We start from the raw sequence: 16,770 nt of genomic DNA, 5'->3' as shown, positions 1-16,770 counted from the left end.
CCTACTAAAGACAAGAGATACAGAGCTTACGTAAATAATCGTATTACACGAAGTTTGGATGTAATAGTAAAAATAATAATATTCAGTTCATGTACACAGAAGGGCCAAAGAAATGCCAAAGGCATGCGTATTCAAATACGGATATACAGGGAGGTCCATTGATAGTGACCGGGCGAAATATCTCACGAAATAAGCATCAAACGAAAAAACTACAAAGAACGAAACTCGTTTAGCTTGAAGGGGGAAACCAGATGGCGCTATGGTTGGCCCGCTAGATGGCGCTGCCATAGGTCAAACGGATATCAACAGCGTTTTTTTTTTTAAATAGGAACCCCCATTTTAATTACATATTCGTGTAGTACGTAAAGAAATATGAATGTTTTGGCTGGACCACTTTTTTCGCTTTGTGATAGATGGCGCTGTAATAGTCACAAAAGTATAAGTACGTTGTATCACGTAACATTGCGCCAGTGCGGACGGTATTTGCTTCGTGATACATTATCCGTGTTAAAATGGACCGTCTACCAATTGCGGGAAAGGCCGATATCGTGTTTATGTATGACTATTGTGATCAAAATGCCCAACGGGCGAGTGCTATGTATGCTGCTCGGTATCCTGGACGACATCATCCAAGTGTCTGGACCGTTCTTCGGATAGTTACGTTATTTAAGGGAACAGTAAGTATTCAGCCACATGTGAAACGTCAACCACGACCTGCAACTAATGATGATATTTAAAAAGTGATGATATTTAAAAATAACGCAGTAACGCAGTTGATATCCGTTTGCAAAAAAGCGTCTAGCGGGCCAGCCATAGCGCCATCTGGTTTCCCCATTCAAGTTAGACAAGTTTCGTTCTTTGTAGTTTTTTCGTTTGACGCTTATTTCGTGAGATTTTGGCCCGGTCACGATTAATGGATCACCCTGTATAAACATGCAGAATACATCGCTGTGGTCGTAGGCAACGCCTACATAAGACAACAAGTGTCTGGCGCTGATGTGGTGTTATAGTCAGCGCGCGAGCGTTGCGTCACAGCATGTCCGAGGTAGAGATGAAGTGGGGATTTCCCCGTGCGACCGTTCCACGAGTGTACCGTGAATATCAGGAATCCGGTAAAACATCAAAACTCGGACATCGCTGCGGCCGGAAAAAGATTCTGCAAGAAAGGGAACAACGACGATTTAAGACAATCGTTCAGCGTGACGGATGTGCAACGCTTCCTCAAATTCCTGCATTTTTCAGTGCTGGTCTATCAACAAGTGACAGCGTGCGAACCATTTAACGAAACACCATCGATTACACAACTACATGCATAGCGCTATACATGGGTTGCCTAAAATTGCAATACAGCTCACAAATTGACGATGCGATACAACTGGTGTTATCCTGCTGGGAAAAATTTCACAGTACCACTAGTAGCGGACGCACTCAAGCTCTACCCTCACCTACAAGCTGGCAGGAGAAAAGGCTGGAGTGGAGGGGTACAATCTGTACTTCTTTTGGTAGGAAATATATTCAATTGACGACATCCTGGTGGTGGACAGAGAGGAGTTTAACAACCGTATTAGCTATAAGCATACAGCCGGGGACTGTATCTATCGCTGTTTGAAGTCAGAGTTCGCTACAGATGTCTGCTCTACAATCACCCTGCGGGCCAGGTAACCGAAGCCAATACACGCAACCACAACTGATGGGAAATGCATTATAATTACACTCAAAACTGACATTGAAAAAAACCAGCACTCGTAATGAATGGGTCATAATGCGAACATGTACTGCGGAAAATCGTTGTTCCGAACGTGTGCAGAGGGGGCGGCAGCTGAATGTGCGTTCCCCTCAATGTAACAGCCTTACTACTGTCTACAGTAGCATGATGACTGTTCTGGTAGCATCCCTCTTGCACAAAGAAGTAGTAGTCTGATGTGAGGTAGTTTTACTCATGTGTAGGATAATACAGCAATTTCGTTCTAACTCCACGTCTCTCCAGTAGACACCCATCACACTACTGAAGGTTCAAATGGTTCAAATGGCTCTGAGCACTATGGGACTTAACTACTGAGGCCATCAGTCCCCTAGAACTTAATACTACTTAAACTTAACTAACGTAAGGACATCACACACATCCGTGCCCGAGGCAGGATTCGAACCTGCGACCGTAGCGATCGCGCGGTTCCAGACTGTAGCGCCTAGAGCAGCTCGGCCGCACTAGCCGGCCACTAAAGGTGATATATGCGGCATCGGTCCACTCTCCTAGAGAACACTGTAGGGAATGGCTAAAGTCAGATAAATGCATTGATTCTTCTTCTTAATACTTCAGGAATAACATTGTTTGTGAAAACCAGCCATAATTCCGTAATATCTACATTCACTTGCCTGTGTGAAAACACAATTGTGGATTAGGATACATATGCTTTGTCTTCTTTAATACAACGCCTCTGTGCAATACTTATATCGCCTTAGTTGAAGTATGTGTTACAAAAACCCACGTAGTTTTCAGGAGAAGGGGGAGTATTTAAAAGTGAATGCAGCCAGAGCATAATTTTCCAGCTTTTCTTGGCCTTGAGTGTCCGAGTACCGCCAACTCATCTCAGTTCCCCGCATTTAATGGTACTTTTTCTGTAATATCCCATATCCTCAGTCATATTACGAGATTTCGAAAGTTTCTCTGGGATTTTATATATTTCATCGATCACTATGTGATCAAAAGTGTCCGAACTCCCCAAAAACCTACGTTTTTCATATTAGGTGCATTGTGCTGCCACCTATTGCCAGGTGTCATTAGGCATCCTGAGAGAGCAGAATGGAGCACTTAGCAGAGCTCACGGACTTCGAACGTGGTCAGGTGAATGGGTGTCGCTTGTGTCTGTACGCGAGATTTCCACAATCTTAATCATCCCTAGGTCCACTGTTTCCGATGTTATAGTGAAGTGGAAACGTGGAGGGACACGTACAGCACAAAAGCGTACAGGCTGACCTCTCCTGTTAACTGACAGAGAACGCTGACATTGTTCGTAATGTATACTAGGCAGATATCTGTCAAGACTATCACACAGGAATTCCACAGTACATCAGCATCCACTGCAAGTACTGTGACAGTTTGGCAGGAGGAGAGAAACGTTGGATTTCATGGTCGAGCGGCTGGTCATAAGCTACACATCACGCCGGTAAATGCCACAGGACGCCTCGCTTGGTGTAAGGATTGTAAACATTGGACGACTGAACAGTGGAAACATGTTGTGTCGAGTGATGAATCACGGTACACAATGTGGTGATCCGATGGCAGGGAGTGGATATTGCGAATGCCAGGTGAACGTCATCTGCCAGCGTGTGTAATGCCAATAATAAAATTCGATGGCTGTTGTGTTATGGTGTGGTCGTGTTTCTCATGAAGGGGGCTTGCACCCCTTGTGTTTTGCGTGGCACTATCACAGCACAGGCCAATATTGATGTTTTAAGCACCTTATTGCTTCCCACTGTTGAAGAGCAATTCGGGAATGACAGCTGCATCTTTCAACACAATCGAGCACTTCTTCATAATGTATGGCCTGCGGCGGAGTGGTTACACGACAGTAACATCCCTGTAATGGACTGTCGTGCACAGAGTCCTGACCTGAATCCTAAAGAACAGCTTCTGGATGTTTTGGGACGCCGTCTTCGTGGATACCTCTCCTCAGTGCAGCACTCCGTGAAGAATGGGCTGCCATTCACCAAGAAACCTTCCAACACATGATTGAACGTATGCCTGCGAGAGTGGAAACTGTGATCGAGGCTAAGGGTGGGATAACACTATATTGAATTCCAGCATTACTGGTGGAGGGCGTCATGAACTTGTAAGTCATTTTCAGCCAGGTGTCCGGATACTTTTGATCATTTGATCACGTAGTGTATTTCCCTCAATTTTACTTATCGTCTATCAGTTTGTCGTAATTATACCAGGATTTTCTCGATTTTTAGCGATTTTATGTAATTGTTTCGGTATTTTTCCATACACACACACACACACACACACACACACACACACACACACACACACACACACATATATACATATATATATGTGTGTGTGTGTGTGTGTGTGTGTGTGTGTGTGTGTGTGTGTGTGTGTATGTGGTCATATTGTCGACATACCCATGCTTTTTTTCAGTTTATACGAAGATATCTGCTAAAAAACTCTAAGAATTTCTCTCTTCTCCATGATTTAAATGCATGCATTTTGGACAGGAATATCATGAAAAGTATAGTAACACTCACCTCATACCTAGATTAGATATAAGTAGTGGTGCAGATTGGAAACTCGTAGTCCGGAAATAAATTCATGTACTGCTAGATCACATCAGAGAGCTTTTTTGCAGACTCACGAATCGGCGCACGTGATGGAAACTCAAGGTCTAACACGATTCAACACGTTCCTCTGTCTTCCAGTATAGCGTGTAGGCGTCTGGAACAGGGAGCTGACCTGTGTACAGAGTTGATTTCTGCTGCTGTCCTGATCTTTATGCTCTTATTGGATGAGTTTCGCTACTTTCAACTCTGATACGTCCCCACAACCCTGTCAGGACACCAACAAACTTAAGATTTCGGGTACTTTTTTATTCTAGTAATAAATTATTCGTTAGTTGACATCCTGGAACTTGAGAGTTTCCCCTCCCTATACCCTGGCAACGTAATTATACACGAACAGGTAGCAAGTTATGCAATCGATCCACAACCGCCCGCCGCCGACAGCTCTGCAAACATACTTCTAGAGACTATGCATAGATCTTACCAATAGCGAAGTCTCGGGCCGGCCGGTGTGGCCGTGCGGTTCTAGGCGCTTCAGTCTGGAACCACGTGACCGGTACGGTCGCAGGTTCGAATCCTGCCTCGGATATGGATGTGTGTGATGTCCTTAGTTAGGTTTAAGTAGTTCTAAGTTCTAGGGGACTGATGACCACAGATGTTTAGTCCCATAGTGCTCAGAGCCATTTGAACCATTTTGAAGTCTTGAATTCTCTACTACTTCATTCAACTTAAAAGAACTTACGCTAAGGACAACACATAATCATCCCAATTCCACTACTTCTTGCACTAGATGTCCGTTGTATGGATGGAGACAGTCCTTCGGCAGTATTATTCTTATGTACAAGACAGAACAGCACATTAGTCGGACCGTATAGTATAGCACTGTACTCGAATGTGCCCAGTCACTCAAATCAAGTACTTTACACGGTCTACCCAGACGCTCGTGACCGAGAAAGCTTAAAAATTATGCTCTGGCTGCATTCACATTTAACCCTTCCCCTCACCCTGTAAACTGCGTGGGTTTGCGTAACACATACTTCAACAGAGGCGACATATGAATTACATAGAGACACTGTATTAAAGAAGGTGAAACGTACTTATGCCAGTCTGTCTCACACATGCAGTCGGATATAGATTTACCGAACTATGATTGGTTCTCACAAACAATGTTATTCCTTAAGTATTAAGGAGATGATTTAATGCGTTTATCAGACTTAAGCCATTCCCTAGAGTGTTCTCTAGGGGAATGGACCGATGCCACATACATCACCTTTAATTGTGTGATGGGGGTGTACTGGAGAGACGAAATTGCTATATTATCATATACATGAGTAACGTATCTGACATCAGACCAGGACTTCTTTGTGCAAGAGGAATGCTACCAGAGCCATGGTGATGCTACTGTAAACAGCAATAAGACCGTCAATCACCTTTGCCCATTGATTGTGGTGCTTACTCCCTCATAAGACATTGCTGCTCCTTCGTGTGCATTTTCGTCCAGCAGGGCTTGGGTGGTACCTCAATGTATGAGGCACCGAAAATGTACATATCACTTTCTCCTCGTTCTCTTTCGAAGTGAAGTATAGCTGCATCCATCAAAATCAATACTACTACTACTACTACTACTACTACTACTAATGATAAGAACGGGTGATACAGGGAGGGTGATTGAGGGTGTATACGAGGGTTTCCCAGAAAGTAATGAACCGCATTTTTTTTTTCAACAGTTCACTGTTGAACATAATGAGAATTACACACACGAAAGAATGGTGATTTATTTAGACACCTTGTTTTTCACGCAATCTCCATCCAGTTCTATGGCCTTCCTCCAGCACGAAACAAGGGCGTGTCTGCCGTGTCAGTACCAGTACTTCTTCTGGTGGCGGAGCCAATGCTTCACTGCTTGTATCACCTCCTCATCTTCCTCAAAATTTTGTAACGTATTACTATCTTTACGACATTGCTCATCGAGCCATATACGTTATCTCGCATTTCTAGCTGCTTCTCTCACACAAATAATGATAAAAATTCAGGAATTCAGGGTCATCACCAGCCCAAGCCCTTCCTAACTATTTAGAAAAAAAAGGAGCTGGAAAATTATTAGTTTAATTACTTTAATAATTTAATCACAAGTACGCAAATTTCTTTAAGCAGGCAGATAAATTGCACTCCATGTCGTGCATGAAGCAACTTGATTAATTCAGGATTGGAAATCGGAGTAAGGGGGTTAGATCGACACCAAAGAATTTATCTTTCACGTACATTATTTATTGTAACTAAATATTTGGTTGCACATTCTAACTACACATAACTGGTGCCTGACTCGAAATATTTAAGTAAGAATTACGTGAGAATGAAACAGAGCACAATTAACTACAGCAAGAAGAAACACAAAAAACGTGGATGGGAGACAATTATACTATCATCTCCTTTGCATTAATACCATAAAACCGTCTAAGTGAGATTTGCATTACGATTCTACGCATGCACGATTATGGACAGAGGTTTAACCAATACACAAGCCGGTGCGATAATTATTTAATATATTTACTGCGTCTGCTGCTTGCAAACGGCCGAACTAGAGCACGTGGTGCATTCTGACTCAAACTGTTGTGCTGCTTTGTAGAAAGCGCACGAAAGAACAGATATTCTTGCACAAATTGTAGCTCATTAAACAAGCAAACTGTTGAAATAAAGCCTACTGCAGTGTTGTGGTGGACCAGAAGGGTCATTGATTACCAAACCCGTGGCACAAAATCGACACACAAAATATAAGATTAAAAATAATTTAAAAAAATCTCGCTTCACACGCTTCAGTTAAGCTGAAGTTCTTAAGTATTTCACCAGTTAAACATAACAAAGTCCTAACTCAACCTGCTTCCTATCACCTGAAACCCCCCTTAAGAGCTACGATTCGTACTCACCAAGCGTCCACCGAAGAGTGCCGCTTCCTCTTTCGAGATTACCTAGCTCCCAGTGCAGCGGAAGCTACCAGAGGGGTACCTCTCCGTCACCAGCCTCACACACAAAACCAGCCTTCGACACAGCCTTCGACTAAGAGGGGTATACCTCTCTGTTCAGATATCAGAAACCTAAGTTATTCATCCTGTGCTTTCCTTCGAACGAGAAGCAACATTGTCTGCTCCCAGCACACGATGACCAATTCAGCAATTTCCACAAAACAAAACCGAAACCACACATGAAAACACGCATATAATAATCAATAGGCCCTATTTAACTACTCAGTCTTTCTGGAAGAGTTAATGAATTGAGCTAAAATCCGGTAGTAAAGTGAATAAGTTGTACTGAATTCGTCAAGCGTCTTATGAAACGTCTTCACAGAGACGTTTCATCACACCGAACCCCCCCAAAAAGACTGTGCCGGGAACGTTATTGTCATGCTATGACGTTGCCCAATAGACTTTTCATCTCTTAAATTTCATAAACAAAAACGTATGAGTTCAGGCAACCAGAAATCAGAAACATAAGGATAATTACAAGTTTATGCTAAAATAATTATATTGTGAATTAACTTGTGGTACTAATTTACTGAATTAACTATTGACCTCATTCGGTCGGCTATGAAACAAGCAGTATAGGCAAAGTACCACAGCAAAAATGGTGTGTGCGTGTGACCCAAGACAGTGTACATAACAGGACATCTTATGAATTATCATATTTACTTAATAAAGAATTTTTAAAATGTACGCAGAAAGTTACTTGTGGTACTAATTTACTGAATATACTGTTGACCTCATTCGATCGGCAATGAAACAAGCAGTTACAGGCAAAGTACCACCACCAAAATAGGAAAAGAAATTTTAAAATTTATAATGTAATTTACTTGTGGTACTAATTTACTGAATTTACTGTTGACCTCATTTGGTCGGCAATGAAACAAGCATTTATAGGCAAAGCACCACAACAATTGATAATACACGCCATTTAAACATGAATTATACGCATAATGTTACCTAGTATACGAATTAAATCTACTATAGTACTAGACAAACCCACTACATAGGTACAATGTTACACAATATACAAAATAATAATAAAGAAAAATAGTTCATGAAAACACAGTACTTGGACGTAATCTTGTATAATATACAAGAGTCATAATAGAAAAAAATATACAATATTGTGACATAATATTACATAGTATATAATGGGAACAGTAGATCATGTAAACAAGGTTCTAATGTGTAACTAAAGTGTGAGTTTATTATCATAAAATTAAGAAACATGAGTCTTTGTAAAAAACATAATTTGAAACCTTGGTTCCTTAAAAAGGAAACTCCTAAAAATGTTTAACTAATGATTTGTGAAAGTACTCTTTCTTTCACTAGAACGATGGATGTGACAGAAAATGCTAAAAAAATTGCACACTTGTTTACATAAATCACTTGTCATACGGATATTTGCACTGCACAATCACAGTTCTTTGTGTTTACATAGAGATGGAGGCAACTTGTCGAACTAATTCGCAGTGGTGTGTCCAATTGTCTTTTATACCGACGACTTTAATTGTTCTCCTTACTCAGCAACATCCGTGAGAATTTGCCCAGCTTCTACCGTCTCCGAGAAGCGACAAGTGGTAATTTGTTGTCGCAGCTTCCACTTGTGACGATCATATCGTCCTCCGTATTGGCAATGTTTGATAATTTTCTTGTGGCTACAGCTGGTTTTTGGTCATGTGGATGCTTTTGCACGAGAGCGACACTGATTGTCTCTTGTTTGTACCACCGTCTGCAGCACAGAACATCGACCAGTGTGTTGTGCCACGAAAATCTAGGAGCGGCTACTCCCGAACTATCAAGTGACAATGTGGTGGGTAAGATGTCCTCGGGCAAGTATGGCGCTAAATGGCTCTTCTGCACGCCATCCTAGGCAGCAGAGGACATCGGCTATTTTGTACCTTCCCCGTCCTTCCACAGAGCCTGTCATCCACTATTTGTGTTCACGCCGCCAGGCCGACTGCATTGGTCCCGCTATGCAGCTGGCGCACGCACGGACTGCGTCTGGTTGATTCACCGGCCGGGTTGTGCGGTAGGAGCGGAAGGTAGGGGTAGCTGCCCCTCTTCCTCCGGAAGGTAGGGGTAGCTGCCCCTCTTCCTTCAGCCACGCCAGGCCGCCAGCTGGCCGAAGTATTCTCCGGGCCCGCTGTCTTCCGCTGCCGGGCACCCACTGTCACTTTCCGCGCCACTCGTCCCGGTGCTCCACCCAAACAATTCTGCACTGACAAAAGTTTGGGCAAACAGTAAATTGTTTATTCAATAACTTCCGTCTCGATACTCCATCATTTGACGTTGTTCCTTACAAACATCTTTAAAATATGAAACTTGAGTGGTCCAGTAGGACTTCTTACAGTAACATTTATCAAGTTCCTACTCCGATATAGTCTTGACCCCTGATTGTCAATTTTGTCGGAAATACAAATAAAATGATATAGGATTCTAATGTACTAGTAGTTTAATGTTTACTTGCACCAAACGCAAAAAAATCTTATAACAAGTCTACAATTTATCACGTTAAAAGATTTTTTAACCTGTTATTCAGTGGGCCCATTAAAGAAATTTTGTCAAGTGTGTAATGCACTGATTTGCTTAAACACGAGTACCTCACCACAGATAAGGTGAATTATACAATGTCAATTACACATGAGCTTGTGCTCACACAACAATTGAATCTTACTTATATAACTCAGTAAATATACATTATTCACAAAAAAACAACAATCTAAAAGAGAAATGTTTGAGCTCTGTCAATATGGTTGTGATCACCTTTTTGTAGGGATATAGACAACACAAGGAAATTGATTAGTGATATTCCAATACCCACTATCTACTTTTAACTACTATCCACATCACTTTTAACTACTATCTACATCAAATCACAACCAAAATCTACTTGTTATTCCACAGAGCACTTCTGCTAATCTATTCCATTTGCGATACATGCATGATACTGAATACCACCACTATCCAGGCTCGTGGTGTGCCCTTTCCCTGTGGATGTGGTGACTCTGGTTCCTGGTATCGAGTGACATTGTTGATTTGCGCTCATTTAAACATACATATAAGTCTTACATTATTTCACTGGTAAAACTTACATAAAAAACTTCCTGTTAAAAAAAAAATTGTTATTACCACATGTCATTATTTTAACTCATTAATATATTCTCTAAAGCTACTACATTCATTTACTCATTTGCAATAAACTGTTGATTGGCATACTAATAAAACAAAATAAGTTTAAATTTGTTACTCTCTGTCACCAAATACTTGCCGTATTACTTGCTGCCTCGACAGCCTGCTTGTAGGAAAGCTACCTTTAACATAAGTTGGAGACAGAAACAACAATTACACATACAGTTACATTTTTATATGCAACACTTCTTCATTACCTCACAATGATTCATTGTCGTGGAACTTTATTACACATTTAGTTTCGCATTGGATATGTGATGTAACCCTTTTACAAATACACTTGCGTCGTTTGATATAATCCGACGCAACGCTTCACGTTCCCCACCCGCATTTTCGGAACAGGATATTCTTTCGTTCAGAATATTGCCAAAACTATCATCCTGACACTGTTCAGAGAACATCGAAACCGGTCCATCAATCAGGTTGACGTTGAACTCGAGTTCGGGTTGCGATTCGGTGCAAATGGAAAATCTCAGGCAGCTTGTTTCACTCTCGCGCGCTCATCAATATTTAAACTGACGGGGTTACCATGAACCTCCACTGTCATAAATCCACCACTAACGTTAATTCTTGCATCATGTGCACACATAAAATCGGTCCCCAGAATGACCGCCACCCGCGTCAGGGGTACAATATAAAAATTAAATTCATACTCGTAACCTTGGCATGTGAAGTTAATCCGAGCTCGCCGTTTGATTTCCAAGCTTTTCCCATGAGTCGCTCCTCCTACTCTCGTCCCTCGCACCGGTAGAATGGGCCAATTTCCCCTCTCCTCGCAATGCCTGAATGTGTCTTTGCCAATAATTGAATATGGACTCCCTGTGTCCAGAATGCATCTTAATTTCAATTCACCAATTGAAATCGTTTCAACGGGAGTAATTACCGCCACTTATCTGTCTGGAGCCTCTTGTAATAACTCTTCCCGTAGGTCTTCGTTCCCCAAGTACAAAATGCTTGTGTCCGTCCTATTTGCAGTTTCGCTCCGTTCTGCGCCGGTTTCGAGTCAAAGTTCTTGCCTCTCATTTTCAGTTCCGTGATTGTGTGCGGGATTCGACGGCGTAATTTCCACCCCTCGTGGTATTCGCGCATCCCCATTCCTATTCGCATCGTATCCCTTAGGGATATGGCAGCAAGAGAGGGGAAGAAAACCAATGTGCACTCCGTGTGCATACCGGGGGGAGTCATTCCGGATGTGGAAAGGGTCCTTCCGGATGCCATGAGGGGTACAGAGTGCACCCATCTGCAGGTGGTCGCTCATGTCGGCACCAATGATGTGTGTCGCTATGGATCGGAGGGTATCCTCTCTGGCTTTCGGCGGCTATCTGGTTTGGTGAAGACTGCCAGTCTCGCTAGCAGGATGAAAGCAGAGCTCACCATCTGCAGCATCGTCGACAGGACTGACTGCGGACCTTTGGTACAGAGCCGAGTGGAGGGTCTGAATCAGCGGCTGAGACGGTTCTGGGACCGTTTGGGCTGCAGATTCCTCGACTTGCGCCATAGGGTGGTGGGGTTTCGGGTTCCGCTGGATAGGTCAGGAGTCCACTACACGCAACAAGCGGCTACACGGGTAGCAGGGGTTGTGTGGCGTGGGCTTGTCGGTTTTTTAGGTTAGATGGCCTTGGACAAGTACAGAAAGGGCAACAGCCTCAACGGGTGCGGGGAAAAGTCAGGACATGCGGGGACCAAGCAGCAATCGGTATTGTAATTGTAAACTGTCGAAGCTGTGTTGGTAAAATACCGGAACTTCAAGCGCTGATAGAAAGCACCGAAGCTGAAATCGTTATAGGTACAGAAAGTTGGCTGAAGCCAGAGATAAATTCTGCCGAAATTTTTACAAAGTTACAGACGGTGTTTAGAAAGGATAGATTGCATGCAACCGGTGGTGGAGTGTTCGTCGCTGTTAGTAGTAGTTTATCCTGTAGTGAAGTAGAAGTGGATAGTTCCTGTGAATTATTATGGGTGGAGGTTACACTCAACAACCGAGCTAGGTTAATAATTGCCTCCTTTTACCGACCTCCCGACTCAGCAGCATTAGTGGCAGAACAACTGAGAGAAAATTTGGAATACATTTCACATAAATTTTCTCAGCATGTTATAGTCTTAGGTGGAGATTTCAATTTACCAAATATAGACTGGGACACTCAGGTGTTTAGGAGTGACATTATACTGAGTGCACTATCCGAAAATTACCTCGAACAATTAAACGGAGAACCGACTCGTGGAGATAACATCTTGGACCTACTGATAACAAACAGACCCGAGCTTTTCGACTCTGTACGTGCAGAACAGGGAATCAGTGATCATAAGGCCGTTGCAGCATCCCTGAATATGGAAGTTAATAGGAATATAAAAAAAGGGAGGAAGGTTTATCTGTTTAGCAAGGGTAATAGAAGGCAGATTTCAGACTACCTAACAGATCAAAACGAAAATTTCTGTTCCGACACTGACAATGTTGAGTGTTTATGGAAAAAGTTGAAGGCAATCGTAAAATGCGTTTTAGACAGTTACGTGCCGAGTAAAACTGTGAGGGACGGGAAAAACCCACCGTGGTACAACAACAAAGTTAGGAAACTACTGTGAAAGCAAAGAGAGCTTCAGTCCAAGTTTAAACGCAGCCAAAACCTCTCAGACAAACAAAAGCTAAACGATGTCAAAGTTAGCGTAAGGAGGGCTATGCGTGGAGCGTTCAGTGAATTCGAAAGTAAAATTCTATGTACCGACTTGACAGAAAATCCTAGGAAGTTCTGGTCTTACGTTAAATCAGTAAGTGGCTCGAAACAGCATATCCAGACACTCCGGGATGATGATGGCATTGAAACAGAGGATGACACGCGTAAAGCTGAAATACTAAACACCTTTTTCCAAAGCTGTTTCACAGAAGAAGACCGTACTGCAGTTACTTCTCTAAATCCTCGCACAAACGAAAAAATGGCTGACATCGAAATAAGTGCCCAAGAAATAGAAAAGCAACTGGAATCACTCTACAGAGGAAAGTCCACTGGACCTGACGGGATACCAATTCGATTCTACACAGAGTACGCGAAAGAACTTGCCCCCTTTCTAACAGCCGTGTACCGCAAGTCTCTAGAGGAACGGAAGGTTCCAAATGATTGGAAAAGAGCACAGGTAGTCCCAGTCTTCAAGAAGGGTCGTCGAGCAGATGCGCAAAACTATAGACCTATATTTCTGACGTCGATCTGTTGTAGAATTTTAGAACATGTTTTTTGCTCGAGTATCATGTCGTTTTTGGAAACCCAGAATCTACTCTGTAGGAATCAACATGGATTCCGGAAACAGCGATCGTGTGAGACCCAACTCGGTTTATTTGTTCATGAGACCCAGAAAATATTAGATACAGGCTCCCAGGTAGATGCTATTTTTCTTGACTTCCGGAAGGCGTTCGATACAGTTCCGCACTGTCGCCTGATAAACAACGTAAGAGCCTACGGAATATCAGACCAGCTGTGTGGCTGGATTGAAGAGTTTTTAGCAAACAGATCACAGCATGTTGTTATCAATGGAGAGACGTCTACAGACGTTAAAGTAACCTCTGGCGTGCCACAGGGGAGTGTTATAGGACCATTGCTTTTCACAATATATATAAATGACCTAGTAGATATTGTCGGAAGTTCCATGCGGCTTTTCGTGGATGATGCTGTAGTATACAGAGAAGTTGCAGCATTAGAAAATTGTAGCGAAATGCGGGAAGATCTGCAGTGGATAGGCACTTGGTGCAGGGAGTGGCAACTGACCCTTAACATAGACAAATGTAATGTATTGCGAATACATAGAAAGAAGGATCCTTTATTGTATGATATATGATAGCGGTACAAACACTGGTAGCAGTTACTTCTGTAAAATATCTGGGAGTATGAGTGCGGAACGATTTGAAGTGGAATGATCATATAAAATTAATTGTTGGTAAGGCGGGTACCAGGTTGGGATTCATTGGGAGAGTCCTTAGAAAATGTAGTCCATTAACAAAGGAGGTGGCTTACAAAACACTCGTTCGACCTATACTTGAGTATTGCTCATCAGTGTGGGATCCGTACCAGATCGGGTTGACGGAGGAGATAGAGAAGATCCAAAGAAGAGCGGCGCGTTTCGTCACAGGGTTATTTTGTAACCGTGATAGCGTTACGGAGATGTTTAGTAAACTCAAGTGGCACTCTGCAAGAGAGGCGCTCTGCATCGCGGTGTAGCTTGCTCGCCAGGTTTCGAGAGGGTGCGTTTCTGGATGAGATATGGAATATATTGCTTCCCCCTACTTATACCTCCCGAGGAGATCACGAATGTAAAATTAGAGAGATTAGAGCGCGCACGGTGGCTTTCAGACAGTCGTTCTTCCCGCGAACCATACGTGACTGGAACAGGAAAGGGAGATAATGACAGTGGCACGTAAAGTGCCCTCCGCCACACACCGTTGGGTGGCTTGCGGAGTATAAATGTAGATGTAGGTGTAGATCGGGTTTTCTGCCAGGTTGCTTTCTTGATTCTTGGTCACGATTTCCACCATTTCCGGCGTTCGTAACATGATGTCCATATACTCTCTCATTACCAAATTGTCGGTTCCTATTGAACCCATTGTTCCTGTTATCCCCGAAGTTTTGACACCCGTTATTATTGTTTCTATTCTGTCGAGTATCATACCGTGATCGGGTCCGTTGGCGCCCCCTCGTCCGCATAATTAGATGTATTCCCTTCCTAGTCGTCCTCAAGTTCCTGTAGAATTCCTTTGAAGGCCTCCACATCATCTTTGCATCTCGCAGCAAGGACGATGTGGCGCATATGTGCCGGCAGTTTAGTTAAGCAAATTCGGATCAGCTCTGCTGGTCCAAAAGGTTCATACAGATACTGATTCGCCAGTACCATATGATCAAAGAGCTGAGCTGCGCTCGTGAAACCTGAGTTTCTTAGGAAAGGTATCATGAATATTTTATGTTTTATCCTGTCCTGTGTGGCTTCTGACCAATAGGCCGCAAGGAAAGCTGCCTTGAATTCGCGTACCGAACCACAACTACGCGCCACGGTTCTCATTCTTGCGGGGGTTCCCCTGCTAAAAAACTTCACATAAATTCCCTTTTGTGCGTGCTGGGCCACGACGGAGGTAGCGCAAACTCAAATTGCTGTGTCTAAGCAACGAGGTGGATCCCATCACTTGCGTTGCTGAACACATCGAACTTTCTCAGCGAAAGAATGTGTTTGAAATCCACATGCTCCCTTGCTCTTCACGGAGAACGCCCGCGTAAATTCATTGCTCGCCCCCATGAGTTTCCTGCGCCCTCGTTTTCGCTACTGTTCCATCCGTCCTCGCGCCCAGAGTCTTTCTCCGCACTTTCGTGTGTTTTATTACGTCCGGGCACTTTCCGATTACGTTCAACGCGTGTTTCAAGGTCCCCTGCACGTTGAACTAAATCACTGGTTACTACCGCTTGCTTTTGGTTTATTAAATATTGTCCATTCTGGAACTTCAGCAAGGATCGCACCTCTTCCGTGTTTTCGTTAGTACCTGCCGCCGAACAGTTCCCTACCATTTCTGCGACCTTCGCGAGCTCATTTCTTATATCCTCGGTTTCAGAGGCGTTTACCTGTTTGCTTCGCCCCAAACTCGTCTTGGACAGCACTAATCGCGGTGCTATTGAGGTCCACTTGGGTCTTAATGGCTTCCGTACACTGCTCGCCCTCTACCTGCATCTTAGACAATAACTCCGCGCAGTCCCTTTCCGCCTGAATTTCCAAAGCCTGGAATTTCTCCGTTATGATCCGCGCCTGCTGTTCGACCACGTTTTCAGTCCCAGCTGTTCATTTTTCACGTGCCCGATACGTTGCTCCACAACACTGACCGATTTCCGTAACTCTGTGGCTATTTCTTCACACAACGTAGTCTGAAATTCCTTCAGATTACTCACAACATTGTTTTCAAGTTTCTCAAATCGTTTCTCATTCGCCTCCAATCGCTTTTGTGTCAGTTGATTAGCCTCTATTGTAGATTTATGAATCTCGCCGATCTTGCCTAACTGCCCCAGGATGTTTTGTAAGAGCGCCCCCATGTCTACTCCCAAACTATTAAATTGGTTATTGGTGGGTTCATCACCTTCCTTCTCTATACTGGATTTATTCTGTTTGCTATTTAGATCCTCCATGTCTTGCCCTTGGTGACAAACTGGATCGACGCTACTTTTTACTGCTTCCGTTTGTTCGACTGAGTTCAGCATCGTGTTTTCCACGTATTCTACGGGCTCATCATTCGCATTCATCCTGTTGCTACTGTCGTCCTGAG

The 16,770-nt window shown here is 43.3% G+C and overlaps 1 protein-coding gene across 1 annotated transcript in view; it reads right to left on the bottom strand.

Annotated features, from left to right (window-relative positions):
- Positions 1 to 16,540, bottom strand: part of LOC124775778 (esterase FE4-like) — a 105,494-nt gene extending 88,954 nt beyond the window's left edge. Inside the window, exon 1 of the mRNA XM_047250607.1 lies at positions 16,400 to 16,540. Within this exon, the coding sequence (XP_047106563.1) occupies positions 16,400 to 16,540 (141 nt within the window). The remainder of the gene's footprint in view (positions 1 to 16,399) is intronic.
- Positions 16,541 to 16,770: the final 230 nt, after the last annotated feature.

Source organism: Schistocerca piceifrons, chromosome 2 (assembly GCF_021461385.2).
Source record: "Schistocerca piceifrons isolate TAMUIC-IGC-003096 chromosome 2, iqSchPice1.1, whole genome shotgun sequence".
NCBI lineage: Eukaryota > Metazoa > Arthropoda > Insecta > Orthoptera > Acrididae > Schistocerca > Schistocerca piceifrons.
This window is presented reverse-complemented; position numbering and strand designations above follow the sequence as displayed.